This window comes from Ustilago hordei, assembly GCF_900519145.1.
Source record: "Ustilago hordei strain Uho2 genome assembly, contig: UHO2_contig_07, whole genome shotgun sequence".
Lineage (NCBI taxonomy): Eukaryota > Fungi > Basidiomycota > Ustilaginomycetes > Ustilaginales > Ustilaginaceae > Ustilago > Ustilago hordei.
This window is the reverse complement of record NW_024545289.1, coordinates 408,589-428,530: the sequence shown is the minus strand read 5'-3', so window position 1 is coordinate 428,530 and position 19,942 is coordinate 408,589. Positions and strand designations below refer to the sequence as shown.

Genomic DNA, 19,942 nt, shown 5'->3' with positions numbered 1-19,942 from the left:
ATACAACGAACGCCACCTGCTGTCACTGCACAACTTGATAGTCACCGATACCGAGACAATAGCTGTCACACAGTTTGATAGTCACCGGGTATCTCGACAGACCGACCTGGGTTTCAGGCGCGAGACCCCTGACACAGTGTCGAAGGAGTCAACACAGCTCAAGAGGCACAGGGGTACCAAGCAAGCAGGAGAGGCCCCCTGAACAGTACTTGATGAAGAAGGTACTCTCTGGAGAGAGAGCAGGAGCAGCATTGCTGGCGATGCTGTGAAGAGGTATATAACCATGCTTTCTCATCACCAAAGGTTGAGTGGATCTTCATCCACTCTACACACATCATAACTAGTTATCACTTCAGCATAAGTATATATTAGTTGCAGTCAGCATAGTAGCAATCTATCAGGGTTGCTCCTCATTGTAGTGCATGTGTTGTATCACCACTACCTGATGTCCAAAGGCAGTTCATAGCAAACCAGCAGTCCAGATATAGATAGAACCAAAGGCAGTAGTCCACTACAGTCCAGGGATCACTTCAAGCATCAAGTCAACACACTGGACACTCATGTTGACACCACCAACCTTATCATCAACACCATCAACCTCATTACCATCAACACTCACCAACCTTATCACTGACACCATCAACCTCATCATCATCAACACTCACACCAGACCTTGGTGTCATCATAACCTTCATATTGATATTGATCGTGCTGAGCTACCCCTGAATGGAGTGTCCACAGAGGTCAGCTGAAACCTACGATAGTATATACCCGAACACCACCCATCGCGCAACTTGATAGTCGCTGAGCGACTAGCTCATCAAGACCAATACCAAGACAATAGCTGTTGCACAATTTGATAGTCACTGAGTATCTCGACAGACCGACCTGGGTTTCAGGCACAAGACCCCTGACATTAGAGTGGATCGTTCAAGCAGCTCCTCACAATCACCATGACAGACCCAGACCTCAACAATAAGCTCAATAGACTACTCACTCTATTGGAAGCCCAGCTAGAGCTTACCAGGCAGGGTCAATGAGAGGAACGATTACAACGAGCTCATCTGAGCAGAGAGGAGACGATTGACCTCTCTCACTCAGAAGACCAAGCAGGAGGAGGAGATGAGTCTATGATAGGAGACCCACATACTCCTACTCCAGCTCCATGACCAAGATGATCAGTCTCATTTGTCAACCTGGATGAGCAGGATGATGTCAACTATGAGAAGTATGCTTCACCCACTGGGCCAAGATATGTCAAGTCCAGGGTGGATCCATACAACAAGAGCAGGACAGAACACTATGCTCTTGATCAGGAGGAGGACTCTAGCATCATGGCAGAGCTTAACCGGTCAAAGCCCATTGCCACCCCCTTTCCAAAGTTCAATCCCCGAGATGTGGAGATCTTCATTCTAGAAGCAGAAGCATGGTTTAAGTTCAACCAGGTGTATGAGCAGTCTAGGATGATCAACCACATGGGTGCTCAATGTCAGGGGTCTCGCGCCTGAAACCCAGGTCGGTCTGTCGAGATACTCGGTGACTATCAAACTGTGCAACAGCTATTGTCTTGGTATCGGTGACTATCAAGTTGTGCAGTGACAGCAGGTGGTGTTCGTTGTATATACTATCGTAGGTTTCGGCTGACCTCTATGGACACTCCGTTCAGGGGTAGCTCAGCATGATCAATATCAATGCTTCGGTTATGATGACACCAAGGTCTGGTGTGAGTGTTGATGATGATGAGGTTGATGTTGTTGGTGATAAGGTTGGTGAGTGTTGATGATAAGGAGGTTGATGGTGTTGGTGATAAGGTTGGTGGCATCAACACGAGTGTCCAGTGTGTTGACTTGATGCTTGAAGTGACCCCCAGACTGCAGTGGACTACTGCCTTCGGTTCTACCTTGATCCGGACTGCTAACCTGCTATAGGCACCTTCGGATGTCAGGTAGTGGTGATACAACACACACACTACGATGAGGAGCAACCTTGATGGATTGCTGCTATGCTGACTGAAACTAATATATACTTATGCTGAAGTGATAACTAGTTATGGTGAGTAGAGTGGATGAGGATCCACTCGACCTATGATGATGAGAAAGCATGGTTATATACCTCTTTACAGCATCACCAGTGATGCTGCTCCTGCTCTCTCTCCAGAGAGTACCTTCTTCATCGAGTACTGCTCAGGGGCCTCTCCTGCTTGGCACCCCTGTGCCTCTTGAGCTGTGTCGACTCCTTCGACACTGCTCCTCCTCCTCATGACCTGGTGTCAACTCCTTCGACACTGCTCCTCCTCCTCATGACCTGGTGTCGACTCCTTCGACACTGCTCCTTCTCCTTTGATCAGTGACAGTTCCTTTGGCTCTTGTCTCTCGAGCCCCTGAGTGGTAACCATCTGCATGCTCCTTGAGTTTGGTCCTCTTCGTGGCTGTGCCTGCTCCTTGAGCTTGGTCCTCTTCGTGGCTGTGCCTGCTCCTTGAGCTTGGTCCTCCTTGTGGCTGTGCTTGGCCCTCCTTTGCATGTGAGTCCGTAGGAGTCCATGGTCTCCATGGAGACTGCACTACGACCATGCTCTCTACTGGTATCGACTAGATCTTCGATACCTGTGCTCCTTCTATATGAACCCGTGACCCTCCTGCTTCTTGAGCATCCAGGCCCATGACAACGACTTCAACTTTCATTAGGTTATGAGCCCAATCTGCTGAAACACTACCAGTATGTCTAAAGTAAACTATTCTATCTACAACTCCTTTGTCATCACTGTGCAGAATCTCCTGCCACAACTGCCTAGAATGGTCCAAGACCACTTTAATCAGGTCATGGAAGATGAGGTCTATGGCATGCCTAACACTCCGAAGGATGGCCAGTTGTTGAAATACATTATTGACGATGATGAAGAGCAAACAATCTCACCCCTGACCATCCTGGTCGAGTGCGTTAGTGCCCTCTACAAAGGAACACATGGTCTCGGCCTGTTTGCAAACCAAATAGAGCTTGGTAAACAAATGCAAACTAGAGTGAACCTCTTCATGAGAAACGAAGAATGGGATGCATCTCACATACTTGACCTCAAGATCAAAGGACAACCAGAACTTGCACCCAAACAGACTAACCTTCCAATGAAGATGGATACCCCCACATCTGTTGGAGGCGATCCCTCCTATTCTGACCCAGATGGACCCAATAGGTGGCTAGTTGGGTGTGATGCCACTCCAGGGCCCACACCTGAACTTAGCCTGCTCACGAATCATCATCTAAAGGTGCTCTCTGGCTTGAATGACAAGATGAGATGGGATGATCAGGATCTCCTCAACCCAAGGACAGTCTCGATACATGCATGGTGATGCAGGATCTTTGCAATGCTGGCTGTTGTCCCATTTGCATGGAATGTTTTAGACCAAAAGGCGACAACATTTGAGGATGCCAATTCAATGCTTAGCTCAATCATCATGTGTAGTTTCTCAAACAAATTACATACTGAATACTTCACAGAACATGGAGATCAGCCAATGCTGATTGCTGTCAACCTCTTCGACTGGGCAGTGGACAAATGCAAGAAGCATTTGGCCGCTAGAGAATATGAACTCCTTAGTGCAGCTTATGCATTTCGCTGGGATCAAGTCAGTAGCAATGCATATGACTTCCTCATCAAATGGGAGGCACTCATGTCAGAGCTACATGCATACCTGCATGAACCCTGGACACTGGACCACAGGTATAGAATGCTCAAACGGGCTTTACCATCTGATAAGAATGCCCTCTTCAATTCGATATTCATTCTACATGAGCAACTCCATGGGAGGGAGGAAACGATGGAAAGTGTGGCTCATGTCCTCTGCCAATGCTATGAGCTCGCTGCTGACAGCACCTCAGTGAGCATGCATAACACAACTGAGGAATCAGAGCTGATCGCACTACAAGCTGCCACACTCATCAATTGTTGGGCATGTGGCGACATCAGGCACACTGCCAACTGCTGTCCGAATGACACAGCACATGCCTGATGGAAGGAGAGTAAGATCAAGGCCATCCCAAAAGGTTGGGCAAACACATGTATTGTATTGCCACTCACAGACATGTGAGAGGAATAGGATGCATCGCTGGTCTTAGCCTTCTTCATGGAACTTAGGCTGGCACCAATTGAACTCCCCCCATGGTTTGTACCATTTGTGTTTGACTCAGGAGCATCCTGTGTCATGGTAAACTCCTCACACCATGAAAAAGGGTGGCGTGATATGGATAACTCAATCAGCATCACCACTGCTGATGGAGGAAAGCTTGACACTACCAAGATGGGTGGTACAGTCAGTCTGCTCAGTTTCAGCCCAAAGACACGCCAATGGGAGCAGATGACATACCTAAACTGTCTACTCATCCCCAGTCTGGTGACAAACCTCATCAGGATGAAGTCAGTCATGCAGAACCACAGTCGAGTGATCTTCGAGGACCAACTTGTCATGGTCCAGGACAGGCATGGTAATGTGATTCATGTACATACAAGTGGAGATGGCTATCCAGCTGCTGCAATGATGATTTGGAGTGATGAAATGCCTGAGCCTGCAGTCTCCATGGCTTTTGCTGCAACGATGAATGTCATGGACCATGCACACAAGCCTTGCAGCAAGGCAGAGCTCTGGCACCACAGATTGGGTCATGCAAGCCATGATGCCATTCAACACACACAGCCAGTGACCCTATCCCATGACATCCCATCGAGTCCGACACCTCCCACAGGTATACTCTGTGATGTTTGTGTATGTAGTAAGGCTGTTGCTCGGAACATAGCCTTCCCCAGAAGTGTCGAAAGGCCGCTTGAGTTAGTGTCAATGGATGTGATGGGCCCACTGCGTGGTGCCACCAAGTTCACATATGTGCTCATCATCCATGACGCTTACTCCAGCATGATTTGGGCATGAGGTCTCACGAGCAAAGGCCAAGCATCCCAAGAGGCAGCATGGTGGTTATCGGAAGTGCGCACCAATATACATCAGGAACCCAATGAAGTGATCATCGACCAAGGCGTTCAAGAAGTCCATGTAGATCAAGGAGAGCTCTGGTCCACTGCCTTCTGAAACCTCTGTTCATCAGCAGGTGTGAAGATCACTGCATCACCCACTCAACAACACACTGACAATGCCTTTGCAGAACGAGCAATCCAGACAATCCAGAAGATTGCTCACAGCTTGCTCTATGACTCCAACACAGATGAACGTTGGTGGCCCCACGCCATCTCACAGGCGACATTTATCCACAACCAGTTGGCAGGGGCTACCTGTGGTCATATAACACCATTTGAACTATTCTATGGCAAGCACCCTGAGCTGCATCAGGTATGGAGATTTGGATGTGTTGCATACATTGTACTTCGAGGTAACATGTGTTTGATGTGGCTGAATGGACATCCAATGGTCAGCAAACACCTTTGCCCACGTGCTCTCTGGGGAACCTATCTAGGCTTCTCCAACACCCCATGGGCTATTAAGGGACATAAGGTGTGGCTCCTGAATCTTGACCAGATTGTCATCACCAAGGATGTTCACTTCTCAGAGTTAGACCATCCAGAACCTGACGCTGCTCCCTCGCACACACCCATCCTTGCAGGGGACAACAGATTACTTCATTCATACATGTGGCTTCCACCAACAGAGACTGACAACTATGGGGGCGTTGAACAGGACAACGTCATACCACCCTCATTATCTCAGTTTTCCTGTCAGCACAGACAAGCATCACAGCCAGCACCATCAGATACACCAAGCTATGACTGGGAATGGGATCGCTTGATGGCAGAAATCGAAGCGGCCAGCGAGACCATCATCAATATTGATGCAATCACTGCAGACCTCGAAGCAGAGCTGGATGCTGTACAGTCCAAAAGGGGGGATGTCATGCAAGAATCACCACACATCGACACCCTGGACATGGCGCCACTACTCGAGATGCCTCCTAGTGATGCGGTTGCTGATATATATGATAACATCTCTGTAATAGAACATGAGTTTGCATCCTTTGCCACGACATGTTCGGAAACCCACATGACTACCATCGGCAACCATCACATTGATCGCATGGCATACACAGTCACCATGATGAATGGGACCACCCTCATCACCAGTGGTCAGCAACTCAGAAGTGCTGACAGTATCCTATTGGAACCTTCTTCACTCAATGAGGCAAAGTTACATGATGATTGGCACAAATGGCAAGAAGCAATGGAGAGTGAGATGGGTGGCATGAGTAAAATGGGTGTCTTTGAGCTAGCAAACATTCCAGCAGATGGTAAGCTCATCAGAGTTCGCTGGGTATTCAAGCTCAAGCTCAATGCTCAGAGACAGGCAACCCAGTACAAGGCTTGACTGGTCACACAAGGGTACGCACAGCATCAAGGCTTGGATTATGACCAGACATTTAGTCCAGTCATCTGCCTGCAGACCATATGCATGTTACTCGTGATTGCCAGATGATACGGACTATACATGATGCAGCTTGATGTCAGCACAGCATTCTTGAATGGGAAGATTGACAAGGATGTGTATGTCCAAATACCACTGACATTCGAAACAAACAAAACCAAAGGTAAGTGTTACAAACTCAAAAAGGCCCTCTATGGTCTCAAACAAGCTGGATGCCTATGGCATGCAGCACTTGATGAGCAGCTGCAAGCCTTTGGCTTCAAACGTTGCAGAGCCGAACTGTGCATCTATATGCATGGGACAAGTGATGCAATGATACTCCTTGCAATCTACATAGACGATCTACTTGTGATAGGAGCAACCGCATTAAGGGTCCAAGCTGTAAGGCAACAACTCTCAAGTGTCTTCAGTATTACGGACCAGGGCAACATATCGCATATCATCAGACTGAGTGTACAATATGATCGCAAAGCCCGCACACTGTCAATAGATCAGAACGGGTATATTGATGGTGTCTTAACAAAGTTCGGGATGAGCGAAGCTTGGACAGCCCCAACACCAGCGACAGAGACAATCAACTCACTCAGCCCATGGGAAGCCAACATTGCCAGTGCTGAAGAGGTGCGTCACTATGTGTCGCTGGTGGGGTCACTACTGTGGATTGCACAAGGTAGCAGGCCTGACATTGCCTTCGCCGTTGGATGCTGTGCACAATTTGTAGCAAACCCTTCCAGAGAACACCTTGCAGCTGCAAAGCGAATTCTAAGGTATCTGAAGGGAACAATGAGAATCAATCTCTCGGCGAGGGAGCCAATCGGCAAGCTGATACTCACTGGTTGGGCAGACAGCAATTGGGCAGGATCACGTAATTGTCGCAAATTGACTTCAGGATACATATTTGCTATAGATGGACTCATATGCAGTTGGTTGTCAAGACTTCAGCTGACAGTGGCAAACAGCTCAGTGGAAGCAGAGTATGTAGCACTGGCAGGAGCTGCAAGGGAATTAATCTGGACCATGATGTTCTTAAGCGAATTAAGACAATCTGCACCAACAACGACAGGGATACAAGTAAGCGCTGGGATGTCGATCATTCATTCCCATGACAGAAGGTTAAGCTTTGACTGGAATGTACCAGTTCTGTACAGTGACTCATCTGGAGCTTGTGCTATCGCAAGTAACCCACAACACTTTAAAAGGACAAAACACATCGATATAGCACACTTTTTCTTATGGGACAAAGTCGCAAGCCAATGACTAGCAATCGCTCTGATCCAAAGTAGCGAGAATCTGGCCAACATGATGACCAAACTGCTGGCAGCACCTATGCTGCTTCTCCTCCGTCAACTCTCTGGACTAACTCTGATGGAGGGGCATGCTGGATTGAGAGGGGGTGTTGAAAAAGACTGGCAATCCAACATGATGACACAAACCGATCTGATCAAAGGTCAAGTGGAGCCGATCAGATCTGATTGAAGATCAAGTTGAACCAATTTAGTTAAAGATCGGGTACAACCAAGTCCCACCTGTTGTCAGGCTAGATCATTGAGTAGGAGTACTCCCACCTTCAACATGTGCCACTCACATGTATATATATCTCACAGAGAGCACTAGGCTCTCGCCACATTCTTCAAGTCAATTGAGTATATGTTTCTGCTATAACGAGTAGTGACATCGTACTTAGACTATCCCCGATCACCTGTATCGGGACCCAAACGACTTCAACTTTCATTAAGTACATGATGATTACCTCTATATATATATATATATATATATATATATATATATATATGTCCCAGTGTTCTGTGTATACATGTGTGTTACAAGGACGATGAGACTGAAGCATAGTGTGGAGGCTACGGGAATTTTATCTTGGCTATCTGTTGTCCGGCATGCCGATGCCGACAGCGGTGGTCAATCTCGGTAATGTGATATTGAGTGAGTGAAGTTGGTGTTAGTGTGAGGTTGGAGTAGAAGTTGCATGCTCGGAGTAGAAGTTATGTGCTTTCACTATTGCAAAGCCAAAAGCTGAGACTTGATCTCTCAGGCCGCTCTCTTCTGACTTTTATAGCCTACGTCAAGTTGCTCGGCTTCGGAACTTGAACTCAAAGGCACTTACTTTACCGACCGCGACAAGCACACAGGCCTCTGCAATCACATACCCTCGGCAATCATAGCTGCAGCAACAAAAGTCTCTGTCGAATGTACATCTCATATGCTGTGGTTGCTCCTGATAAGGATGAGGTGAGTTGAGAAGGTCTGAAGGAAGCTTTACTCAGAACGGAACTGTTAGCCGAGGGGGCATCCGAAGGAGCCGACATGGCGTAAAGCACCAAGGTGTATTTAAGGGTCCAACACGAATGAGCGGCGTGTGATGCAGAAGCTGTAAACAAAGTTAGTAGAAGCACGGACGCCTTACGGCACTGCTTTCGTCTCTACCTTCACCTACACCATATCACCCATTCTCGACCGATTAGCAGGCTGCTGACCAAAAACAACGGGACATCCGACCATCAGTGCGTTGAGCAGCGAAGGAGCTGCGATGCCCTCTGAAATTCAGCCGTAAGAGTTTCCAAGGCGCTCCTTTCCTCGATACTGATCACATCGATAGCAACAGGGGGCACTCGTCCGATCAGGTGACCTCTCACACTCCACAACATCACCATGTCATCTGTGGACTTCAAATCTGACTCCTCACAACCAGCTGAGCAGGCTCTCCAAGAACCAGAACATAATGAGATGTGCCTTGACGCAAGCAGCAGCGACCGAGTAGACCAGGCAACATCTCCCGAGATTGCAGAAGAGCTCGAATCGCCCAACAGGAATGATGCAGTATTAGACTCGCAGCAACAGAGCCGACCTGTAGACGTCCAACATGACATCGATGAGACACCGCATGCCTCGGACCAGGAAGACGATGACGGTGATATCTCCCTTGTAGCATCGCCAAGATCCAAGAACGAGGCTTCGTCGTTGCCATCCTCCCATCGCCGTATCGACTCAGTTCCGCCGCAGAAGTATGCTCTTACCGCCCATGCCTCGTCTGGCTTGACTGCCACCCTCGCCACGACCTCACTGCAGTCCACGATCGAGGAGGAAGAAGTGGACATCTCACTTCCTCATCATGACGGTGAACTTCGATCCGAACTGAGCCCTGCCACTCCAACGCCCTTCCATTCCTTCGGGATGCACTTCCCGCCCCCACAACCGCAGAATGAGCTAGAGATCCTCACTCCGACTACGCTTGACAAAGCCGACCTCAGTTTTGTCGACATCACCTTGGACGCCCCCTCAGAGCATGTCTCTCTGGACAGTAGTAATCTAGATCCATCAAATCCCCTGGCTGGATCGAGCAGGACTGCCGAACAGATCCGTGGCGATAGCGTCTCTAGTCAGAAGATCTCGAAGCAGAGCTCCACAGCAGCCACGCCATCCGCAGAGCCTTCGCCTAGCAACACCGGCTCGTCTCAGGCATTGAGCCCACCCCACAGCCCAGATCATGGCGAGTCATTGTCGACAGAAGATGCAGATCCAAGGAAAAGTGTCGAGGGACGATACAGAGGGCGAAGGAGCGCCGCCTCAAGCAGAGCTGCAAGTCCTTCGCGATCCCCCAGCCCAGGACCCTCATGTCGCGCTTCCTTTGCCCAATCAAAAGAACCTGCCTCTACACAGCCTACAGCCTCTGCGTCTTCTCAGACAGCACTGTCGGTGAATCCGGCACCTGTCTTGCTAGCAGCTGACGAACATGGCAACATCAGTGTTGTGTCGAATGTTCCCGTCAGTCCGAGGACCATGTCGCATCCGCTACCACAAGGGGACGCCGCAGCAAGAAGCGAAACTTGGCAGCCTGCGGACGCTCAGCACAACGAGTCGGCGACAGAACAGCAAAGCAAGTCTGCCCAGAATGGACGTGCTGGAACATCGTTATCTGACGAGGTGGAAGCCACCGAAGCCGCCCAGTCAAGCAAAGCACGAGAATCCACGGAAGACGAGGCAGCAGACTCGTCGCTCTCCGTGCCAGCTACTAATGGTGAAGCGACTGGCACGAGCACTTCGCCAGGTCTGTCTGACAAAGCTGACCAAGTTGACGGCAAAGCGCGTCGCAAGTCGTCCTTTGCCAGCGCCTCAGGAAACGATCCCGTCGAGTCGCGGACCCGCATGACGACGCTGCCTGCAAAGCCAAAGACGGAAGAGATCAAGCACAGGGCTGACTTTGAACGCATGATGATGGCCGCAAAGGAGGTAGAACGTAAGAAGCGCGAAGAGGAGGAAGAGCGTAAACGACGACGTCAAGATGAACAGAGGCAAGCACTGGGGCGATGGGAGAAAGAGATCCTGCCGTCGTGGTCGCGAGCACGCAAGGATCCAGAACTGCGTCAACTGTGGTGGAAAGGAGCTCCTCCGAGCATTCGAGGAAGAGTCTGGGCGCTGGCGATCGGCAACCCTCTGATGCTGCCGCGCAACTTGCTTGAGCAGTCAGAGAAGAAGGCGGCTGGCAGTGACAATAGGTTGATCGAAGAGATCATCCCACCTCGTGTCCTTTATCAAATTGACCAAGACGTCCAAGACACTTTGCCAAGTCTGAAGTTCTTCCAAGCCAATGGGCCGCTGCATGATGACCTGGTCCACATTTGCCGAGCATTTGTTTTAGTGCGCATGGAGCAAGTGGCGGAGCTCGATGGGGCCGGCGATGCCGACAAGGCTGCTAGCCGTCATCAGAACGCAAGCCCAGCAACACGCAAAGCAGACCTGTCATCCATCTCGGGCGAGGATGTTACAGGAGAGCAACCAGAATTTGTAGACGAATACGAAAGACGAGGAATCGACATCTATCAGCCCGGTCTTGCCAGTCTCGCCGGCGTGTTGCTGATCAACATGTCGATCAACACTGCATTCATCGCGCTACTCAACCTGCTTCACTCCAAACCATGGCTCAAAGCACTTTACTCGCTGTTGCCCACTACTCTGCCACCAAGTGTTGCAGCAACTACCGCCAAGCCCAGTCTCACCAGCGCCACACGCAAAGCAGGCTCCGCTTACACCCTCCCGCCTAAAGAAAAGAGCATCCGGGGCTTCGAGCGTGTCCTTGAGACACTGCTTGCCGATCAGATGCCAAAAGTGTATGCGAATCTTCTGGCGCGGAATGTCAAGCTCTACTGCGTTGTGCTACGCGACTGGGTCTCGACCCTCTGGACGCGGTGGTTGGACGTAGACACAGTGATGCGACTCTGGGATGTTGTCCTGCTGGACGAGACGGATTCGATGATCTACAGGGTCTGCTTAGCTTTAGTACAAACGCTTGAGTCTCGGCTGTACGTGCCAGATCAAGCGGAGCTAGAATCGGCGCTGAAAGGCACCAACAAAGCAGCACTATCCATCTGGAGAAGAGACAAAGAAGCATCGGGAGAATTAGAAGTGCACGCTCAACGACCACTGATGGCTCCTCTTCATAGCCGATCCTCCATTTCTTCCAGAAGTACTAAGCAAACTCCTGAAGCTACGCCTGCAGACTATCCTTCTTCGCCACCACCAGCTTCGGGTCCATCAGCCACACCGCCCCAACGCACAACTTCACTACCCAAGACCACCAGCGCCGACAACTTTGGAAACCATCCACACGTGGATGATTCGATTGCATACCAAGAGATTGTGCCGAGAGACTACATCTACGAGCAATACGGCATAAAAGAAGAGCAGGTGTTTGAAACATTGGAGGCTCAGCAAAGTTGGTGGAAGCAATCTACACTTCAGAGGCTGTTGGATCGCGAATTGAGCGAGTAGTTTGGCTTCCATCATACAATATTTTCGCTGTAAGGTGTTAGAAGGCTGCAGGTATACCGACTCGCGTCAAGTCGGCCGCCTGATAAAGCACCGGCATACGGGCTAGATAGTTTCCCCGTCATGCTCTGCTCCATAGTGTCGATATATAAGAAGTGATGCTTAGTCGATAGCTCCAGTAGAAGAAATCATCCATCTGTACTTACCGTCCGTTGTTGTCATATGCAATCAAACCGTGTCTTACCAACCCAAGTCCGTCACTATCTAGCACAAGGCACATTAGGCGAATCATCATGTATGTGTTTGAGTTGAAGATACGCCGAAAATTCCCAGGGTTTATCCAACGTGGGGCGAAGCTCGTAAAAAGCGAACGCCACTTATTCACGAGCTGAATCAGTCTAACATTCTCAGAGATAGTGCCAAGATATATAAATATATATGCTCATGTAGTTTCACTTCTTCATAGAAATGCCAAGTATGCAAGTTGCTATACACCTGTACGAAGAGAGCCTGATCGTGGCCCGAAGTTGGTGTTTATACTTCTCTATATTTCAACTGTTTGTGTGTAAATAAAGCATAACATTGTCGTCAAACTAAAACGGTACAGTGAAAGCATGTGAACTCTAGTTCGATATCAATTGAAGATTGCAAGTAAAACGCGACCGATCGGAGCCACTAGCAAGCTCAATTATACAGCCATGTTACTTCTTGAAATGCTTAGTTTTCATAGAGTGAACCTAAATGACAAACACATATATATACTCCATTCGCCGCTCTAGTGATGTCCAAAACAAGATGTGTCACTTCATCTGTACCCCTGTGTTGCTATGATACTGGGTGCCACCAGACCATCGCCATGACGACTACCCCTTACTTCATTGTGTTCCTCGCTTATGTGAGCTCCCTGCACTTTGGTGTCTCGGCTGTGACGCGTGCATATTGCTTGAGATGCCGACGCATCTTCAACTATATCACATAGTCGCCACCTTCGTTCACTCGGATATGCACCATGTTAGGCCCGGACCGACTGTGGCGACAGGCATACCGGCTACACGATACCCGAGGAGGAGAAGATAATTGCCCCGTTATGCTTCAGCCTTGTCCACGGGGTAGCATACCTCTGTCTCGTACAGGCATACACATAGTGCTGGGAGACACACATGTATACTAGTCATTATCTTGTACTTAGTTCTTACATACTATCGCAATCGCTACTTGTGATCAACGCTATTTGCTGCACGTTCTACAACAGGTACTCGGATCATAATATGTATACAAAAACAAACGAAACCATCATCATCACCTCCCCCCCTTCTCCCTCTCACATTTATCTCATACTGAGTTGCGTACGGGTGGGACTCATTCCTCCAACCATCTCCGGAGGGATACTCCCCGGTCTCCTCCCACCAGCCCCATTCCTTAGACTCAAGCTTTTGGCCTGAGACTCTAGCTCCTTTGTAGTGTTTCTCCAATTTTCCATATGTTTGTCCGCCTGACTTTTATACCTCTCCAGCGTCTGCTGTAGGGAGTTAATCAAACTCTCATCTACGCCTGCTTCTTGGATGAGAGATTGATAGGCTGCTGCTAGATGGTCGTACTTCAACTCTGATTCGTCCAAACCGGCTTGAAGGTCTCGGATTTGAGTGACGAGGTTTGTCATTTGGGCTTGAGAGTTGCGCTGGCTTGAAATACTCTCTTGGTATAGCCGAGTCATTTCGGCGAGCTTGGATTCGAGTTCGGCATTGTTAGAGGAAGAGGCTGATGATGAGCTGCCGTTAGCATTTCGTTTGGTGTCGTTTCCATAGACGTAGTACGAGCTTGAACCGCGTGCAGGTGGAGCAACCGATCCGTTGGAGGTGGGTAGTTTGTGAGAACGCAACTGCTCGGATTTGAGCGCGATATCATGCTCTAGCTCCTCATGTCCCCTCCTCAACTCGTCCAGGATTTGATGCCGAAGCCCATCGGAAGCCCCACCTGTGACCTGTGGTGATCCATGACCGGCAAGAACAAGCTCTTCGAGATTGTTCATCGTGGTGCTACGTGCAATCTGAGAGTTCTTCAGCTGGCGTTCGAGTTCCTGGATGTGCTGCTCGTACTGTCTACGAGTGCGAGAGACCATTTCGTCTGCCTGTAGGTCCTTGCGACGGGTATTGGACAATGCTTCGTCCCTCTGCTGCTGCGCTGTGCGAAGGTTTGAGCTAAGTTCTGCAACTTTGTCCTCTAGCTTCTTCAGACTCTTAGCATCGCCATTAGCAGCTGACGGCGCGACGTTACCATAGGTAGTCACCGCACCTCTCAACCCATTGCTGACCGTCGGAGAAGCAGCTACAGCAGCACCACCCGCGCGTTGCACCCTCGTCAACTCCCTCGTCAAATCCTCGTTCTCACTCACCAACCTTGCCTTGCTCTTCTCTAACGTCTTTGTATAATGCGCCAGCTCTTGCAGCTTGGATTGTGCGTCCAACAGTTGTCGATCAGTGTACTTCTTGGCCTCTTCTAGAACATGTACGTGTTCGACAATCGTTTTGTTCTGCATGCTTTGCAATTTGCGCATCTCTTGCTGAGCGAGAGTCAGCTCATGCTTGAGACCGCTGATCTCCTTATCCTTGCCCGCCACGAGCTGTTGCAAGCTGTTTGCATTACGTTCAGCCTGCTTGTGCGCAGATTCGAGAAGTTCGCGTCGCTTGGACTCGGCAAAGAGCTCGGCAGCAAGCTTATCAACCTTGTGCTTTGAGGCTGTCTCGCGACGTTCGAGTTCGAGAAGGGCATCTTCGAGGTCCTGGTGCTTGGTAGCGGCGAGGGAGAGTTGCTTTTCGAGCGTTTCGCGATTGCGGAGGGCGTCTTGGAGACCGCGGTTGATCACAGTAGATTTGGACTGGGCCTCGGAGAGTGAGGCTTCCGCTTCACGAGCTGCCTTTTCAGCCGCAGCGACTTTGGCGTCTGCTTCGCGAACTCGAACTTCGGCTGCACGAACAGCTTCTTCTGCTTCCTGACGAGCCGCAGCATGAGCGTTCGCTTCTTTCTGCGCGGCCGAGATCTCAGCACGCAGCGCCGATATTTGCTCGAGACTGGTGTGCTTAGCCTCACTCAACTCCCTCTGAACGGAAGCCATCTGCTCGCGCAACGTCTGAAGCTCTTGCTCTTTCATTCGGTGAATCTCCTTTGTCTTGACATCTTCCGAACTTTTGGCTTCCATCAGATGACGAGTCTCGTCGAGCTCCTTCTGAAGTGCAGACTTGGCCTCTGAGGTTTTAGCATGCTCGTCTTTGGACGACTTGAGATCGAAGGAAAGCGTATTAAGCTTGAGATTGAGGTCTGCAAGCTGCTTCGTCAGTCCCTCACGCTCGCGTGATAGGTCGGATAGCTGCTTCTGCAACTGGGAAATTTCCTGCTCCTTATCCTTGACGCGACTCTCGTGGCTAGCCGCGACACGTTGAAGCTCCGATAGCTGGTAAGAAGATTGACGAGTCTGATCCTCGAGCTGCAGCGCCCGCTTCTGCTCTTCTTGGCGACTCTGAGCTTCAGCCATGAGCTTGGCCTCGACTTCCTGCACAGCAGCTAGCATGCGCTTGTGAGCTCGGTCAAGGTCTTGTTCCTTCTCCTGGAGTTTGCGTTGCAGCTCATCCTTTTCGGCGACGAAGGCTTGGCGTTCAGATCTGAACTGTTCGGCGTTGGTGCTGTGTTTGCTGAGGTCGCGCATGAACGTGTCTTCCTTCTCCTTCCAGACCTTCTGCTCAGCCTCGAGGCGCAGGAGATGGTCGCCGGCTTGATCGAAAGCAGTCTTGAGCTCCGTGTGTGCTTGCTCTGTTGCCTTCTGAGATGCAATCGCTTTCTCGAGCTGACCTTCAAGCAAGTCAACATCGCCTTGCAGCGCAGCCAAGTCATCCTCAAGTGCAGACTCGCGCTCCTTGGACCTAGCCAGAAGCTGGTCCTTGTCGAGCAGGAGTGTTCGTTCGGATTCGAGCTGCTCCTCGATCTTACGCTTCTCCGCCTCGAGCTGGAACTTGAGCACTTGGAGTGCCTCTCGCTCCTTCTGATCTCGTTCGGCACGTTCGGTGACCATGGCCAACTCGAGCTGCTTGCGCTTGAGCTCCTCATCGTGTCGCGTAGCGGTAAGTAGAGGACGAATACGAGTGTAGAGCTGCCACCATGGCCATTCGCGAAGATCGACGTAAAGACGAGCATTTCTTTGTACCGTCCGTACGGCTGCGGCACGGTTGAGAATCTTCTTCATCTGCCGACGAGCAGTGTACATGCGACAAGCGGCGCCGAATCTGCTGAAGATGTCGTAAAGGTGAGAGTCGCGACGCTCTTCCATCTCGGCAAGTAGGCCGGCTTTGAAGAAGATCTTGGAAGTGCCGATCTTAAAGGTCGACTTGTCGAGCTCGAGTGCCTCAACCATGCGCTGACATGCTTTGCGACCATCCATGTAGCCAGGAGGAATGATACCCGGGGTCAAGACCTCGTAACGGTTCCTAAACTCGGAGAAGAGGAGTCTGTTGGGGTAACCAAGACGAGCGATACGAATACCTTCTAGTACACCGTTGCATCGGAGCTGCTCGAGAACAAGGGGAACGTCCATCTTGCCTGGCTTCTTCTCGGCGTTGGGAACGATGCAACGGACAAAGTGGGGCTGAGTGGAGGAGAGCTGAGTCATGAGCGAGTTGAGTTGTTCCTTGTGTCTCTGACCGACAGTGCGGAAGGCACCGCGCTTGACGCGACGCTTGGGTGCGGAAGCGAGAGCAGTCTGCTCGTCAACTTCGGCGTACTCGGCGAAGAGCGAGGCGATGAAGCGGTCAGCGGACTCAGACATGACACGGGTGAGGTTGTCGTTGAGAGGATCCTTGTTCTTGTCGAGCCATCCATCGGTGCGATAGGTGACATCAGCGGCGTAGTGCTTGACTGTGAAGCCTTGAGCAAATCGAGTGGGTGCGAATTTGGTGGAGCCGTGGGCGAGAGCCTTCTCGGCAGCATCGGTTGCAGAGCCATCCTTGTTGGTGGCCCAAGTGCGATTGAGCTTTTCGGTGAAGGTGAGATCGGTGGCCTTGGGCATGATACACTCCTCGTCCAAGCATGAGAGGATACCAATAGGCGTAGTGGACTCGATCAGGTCGATCGTAGGCTGCAAGTCGAGACCAAAGTTAACAAAATCCCATTCGATGTTCTCTCGGGCGTACTCCTCCTGCTCGAGGACGAACATATGATGGTTGAAGAATTGCTGGAGCTTCTCGTTGGTGTAGTTGATGCAGAGCTGTTCGAAGCTATTGACCTCAAAGATCTCGAAACCGGCGATGTCGAGGACACCGATAAAGCTGCTCTTGCTGGTAGGTCGATCAAGCGCCTTGTTGATGCGATCGACGAGCCAGCCGAATGCCTTTTCGTACAATGTCTTGCTGAGTGCAGCCATCTCTTCAGAAGCTTGACGCATGGTCCTGGCGGAGGTGACCCATTCGCGACCAGCCTTGACACGGGGTCTCAAGAGGGCCTTGGAGAACTCTTGCTCGGGCAGGCCTAGAACATGGCAGACCTTTTCGATCTGAGGCATGTTGGTGATTCGGGCTTGATCGGTGCGGTCGGTTGCGAGTTGAATGTTACCGATCTGCAAGATGGCAGCAGCGACGCGGAATAGGTTGAGCTGCTCTTCGGGAGTGAAGCCGACAGTGTTCATGGCATCACGGAGAAGGTTGAATTCAGCTCTATCGTCGACTCCCTCGACGTCCTTGCGGGTGCCCTTGAGGTATGCATAGTCATCTGGCGAGCTGGAGAGCAGCAGCTTCTGCTTGAGCTCGGGTTCACCACCACGAAGAAGCTGGTAGAAGATGTGAAAGCTGCGCTCGTTCTCGCTGCGAATGGCAACACGACTCTTCTCCAAGAGGTACCAGTCAATGTTGGCACCGGCAATGGCGCCGACCGAGGTGAATTCGATGCGGACAAACTTTCCGAAACGACTCGAGTTGTTGTTGCGGATCGTCTGTGCGTTACCAAATGCTTCGAGGATTGGGTTGGCTTGCAGGATCTGACGCTCGAGGAGTCCAAGACGTTTGGCTGTGACTGGCTCAACACCATTGATGCGGTCGAGAACCTCTCGAGAGGAAGATGCGGTGAGAGTGTTGGCTGATGACTGAGAGCTGTGCGCGGTAGGATCAGCGGCGATAGCTGCGAGATACTGAATGACCTTTTTGGTGTTTTCGGTCTTTCCAGCCCCTGATTCACCTGTGATGAGCAAGCTCTGATTCTCGCGGTTGTCGATCATGTTGCGCATGGCTTCGTCAGCGAGAGCAAAGACGTGTGGAGCATTCTCCTCCCGCCTTCGACCCTTGTATGCTGCGACGATGGCATCTGTGTAAATGGGCAAGGAGTGATAGGGGTTGACAGCTACCAAGAAGAGACCGGAGTATGTGTAGATGAGGGAGCTAAAGTATCGTTGGCGCAAGTTGTGGACAACACTGGCTTCGTTGAGGAAGGTAAGGTCGGCAATGTCTTCTACCTTGTCGAACTTGGGCGGATTCATCTTGCTGAGCTCGAATATGGGGACGGTACGGTTGGTTCCATCTTGCAAAGCGCAGAGCGAGGACTCGCGTTGCTCTTTGATGACCCAGGCAGAGACGTAGCCGGCATTGGGGTCTGGGATCCAGACGTACTTCTTTGATGCGAATTCAGCAGCCGAAGCAGCATCGGAAGCAGACTGCCCTACACCCCTTGATGGACGAGGCATCGCGGCGGCTAGCTGTGCTGCGTTGTTTGCATCTGTGGAAGGTGAGGAACGATGTGATGGACGGAAGAGGTGCGACTTGGTTCGAACCACGTCGACCATGATGGCAACAGTAGTTGAGGCGTGGCGTGTATGCAAGGGTTGGGAAGAGGGGATGATACTAGGTTGGAGCTAGCTAAGGTTCTATTGATAGCTATCTCTGACACACGAGTGGATAGTATGAAGAGAGCGTCCGAAGGATTGGAGAGGTGCGATGTAGAATTTAGACAAAGATGCTCGACAAGAGGGTTCCGGTTTGAGTGTTGGCGTCCGTTGATGGTGGAAGTGATTGAGGAAGATAAGCAACGCCAAGACGCGAAGGCTGACGAGCAAAAGCTGAATGGTGCGAGTGAGTGTCTGCTTCGTTGTTTCCATTGGAGCTGCGTGGAGCTGCAGCCAAAGCGTAGAACAACACTTGAGCTGCTCCCACACAGAGTCTGCGTTGCTGTGCTGCCAAATTACTCTTAGCTCCACTTTTGAAATGCCGCTTGTTGAAGAGCGAGAGAGTCCAAAAGTGGAATAGAAACGAAAACGAAAACGAAAACGAAAACGAAAACGAAAACGAAAACGAAAACGAAAACGAAAAGGGTTCATTTCAAAGTCACGCCCCCCCACCCCCATGTCTGTCTCGAATTAAACCCATTTCAAAATAATTTGAAATCAGCGAAAACAACACCAAACATGATTCTCAAGGTCAGGGGCCCTTTTTGCTCTCATCATCGCCCCTAAGTGCGGCATTTCCGATCCGCTGCTCTCACTGTCATAATGGCGACTGGATGAACAAGAGTGATGAGAGTAACGAGGTCAATGCATTTGAATGCCGGCTGACACCAGGCTGTGTTTCTATGCCCCACACCAGACAAGCGAGGGAGCGAGACCAACACTCAAGCCTCAGCCTGACCCAAAAAAAATCAATGTCACTGCAGACAGCAAGATCAAGACGCGTCTCAAGTCGAAGCTGAACGTGTGACCAACCAACACCTCCTTTTCTTCAGGCTCT

General features: G+C 50.6%; 3 protein-coding genes across 3 annotated transcripts; 2 read left to right on the top strand and 1 right to left on the bottom strand.

Annotated features, from left to right (window-relative positions):
* Positions 1–5,375: 5,375 nt before the first annotated feature.
* On the top strand, positions 5,376–6,356 carry UHO2_03931 (uncharacterized protein; the record flags this gene model as incomplete). The annotated part of the gene is made up of 1 exon (XM_041559888.1): positions 5,376–6,356. One exon carries the CDS (start codon positions 5,376–5,378, stop codon positions 6,354–6,356), a length of 981 nt encoding a protein of 326 aa, XP_041415822.1.
* A 2,721-nt stretch (positions 6,357–9,077) lies between these two features.
* Positions 9,078–12,194, top strand: UHO2_03930 (uncharacterized protein; the record flags this gene model as incomplete). The annotated part of the gene is made up of 1 exon (XM_041559887.1): positions 9,078–12,194. One exon carries the CDS (start codon positions 9,078–9,080, stop codon positions 12,192–12,194), a length of 3,117 nt encoding a protein of 1,038 aa, XP_041415821.1.
* Positions 12,195–13,518: 1,324 nt separating this feature from the next.
* On the bottom strand, positions 13,519–19,005 carry UHO2_03929 (uncharacterized protein; the record flags this gene model as incomplete). Its single annotated transcript, XM_041559886.1, has 1 exon — positions 13,519–19,005. The coding sequence occupies one exon, from the start codon at positions 19,003–19,005 to the stop codon at positions 13,519–13,521; it is 5,487 nt and encodes a 1,828-aa protein (XP_041415820.1).
* Between the last annotated feature and the right edge of the window lie 937 nt (positions 19,006–19,942).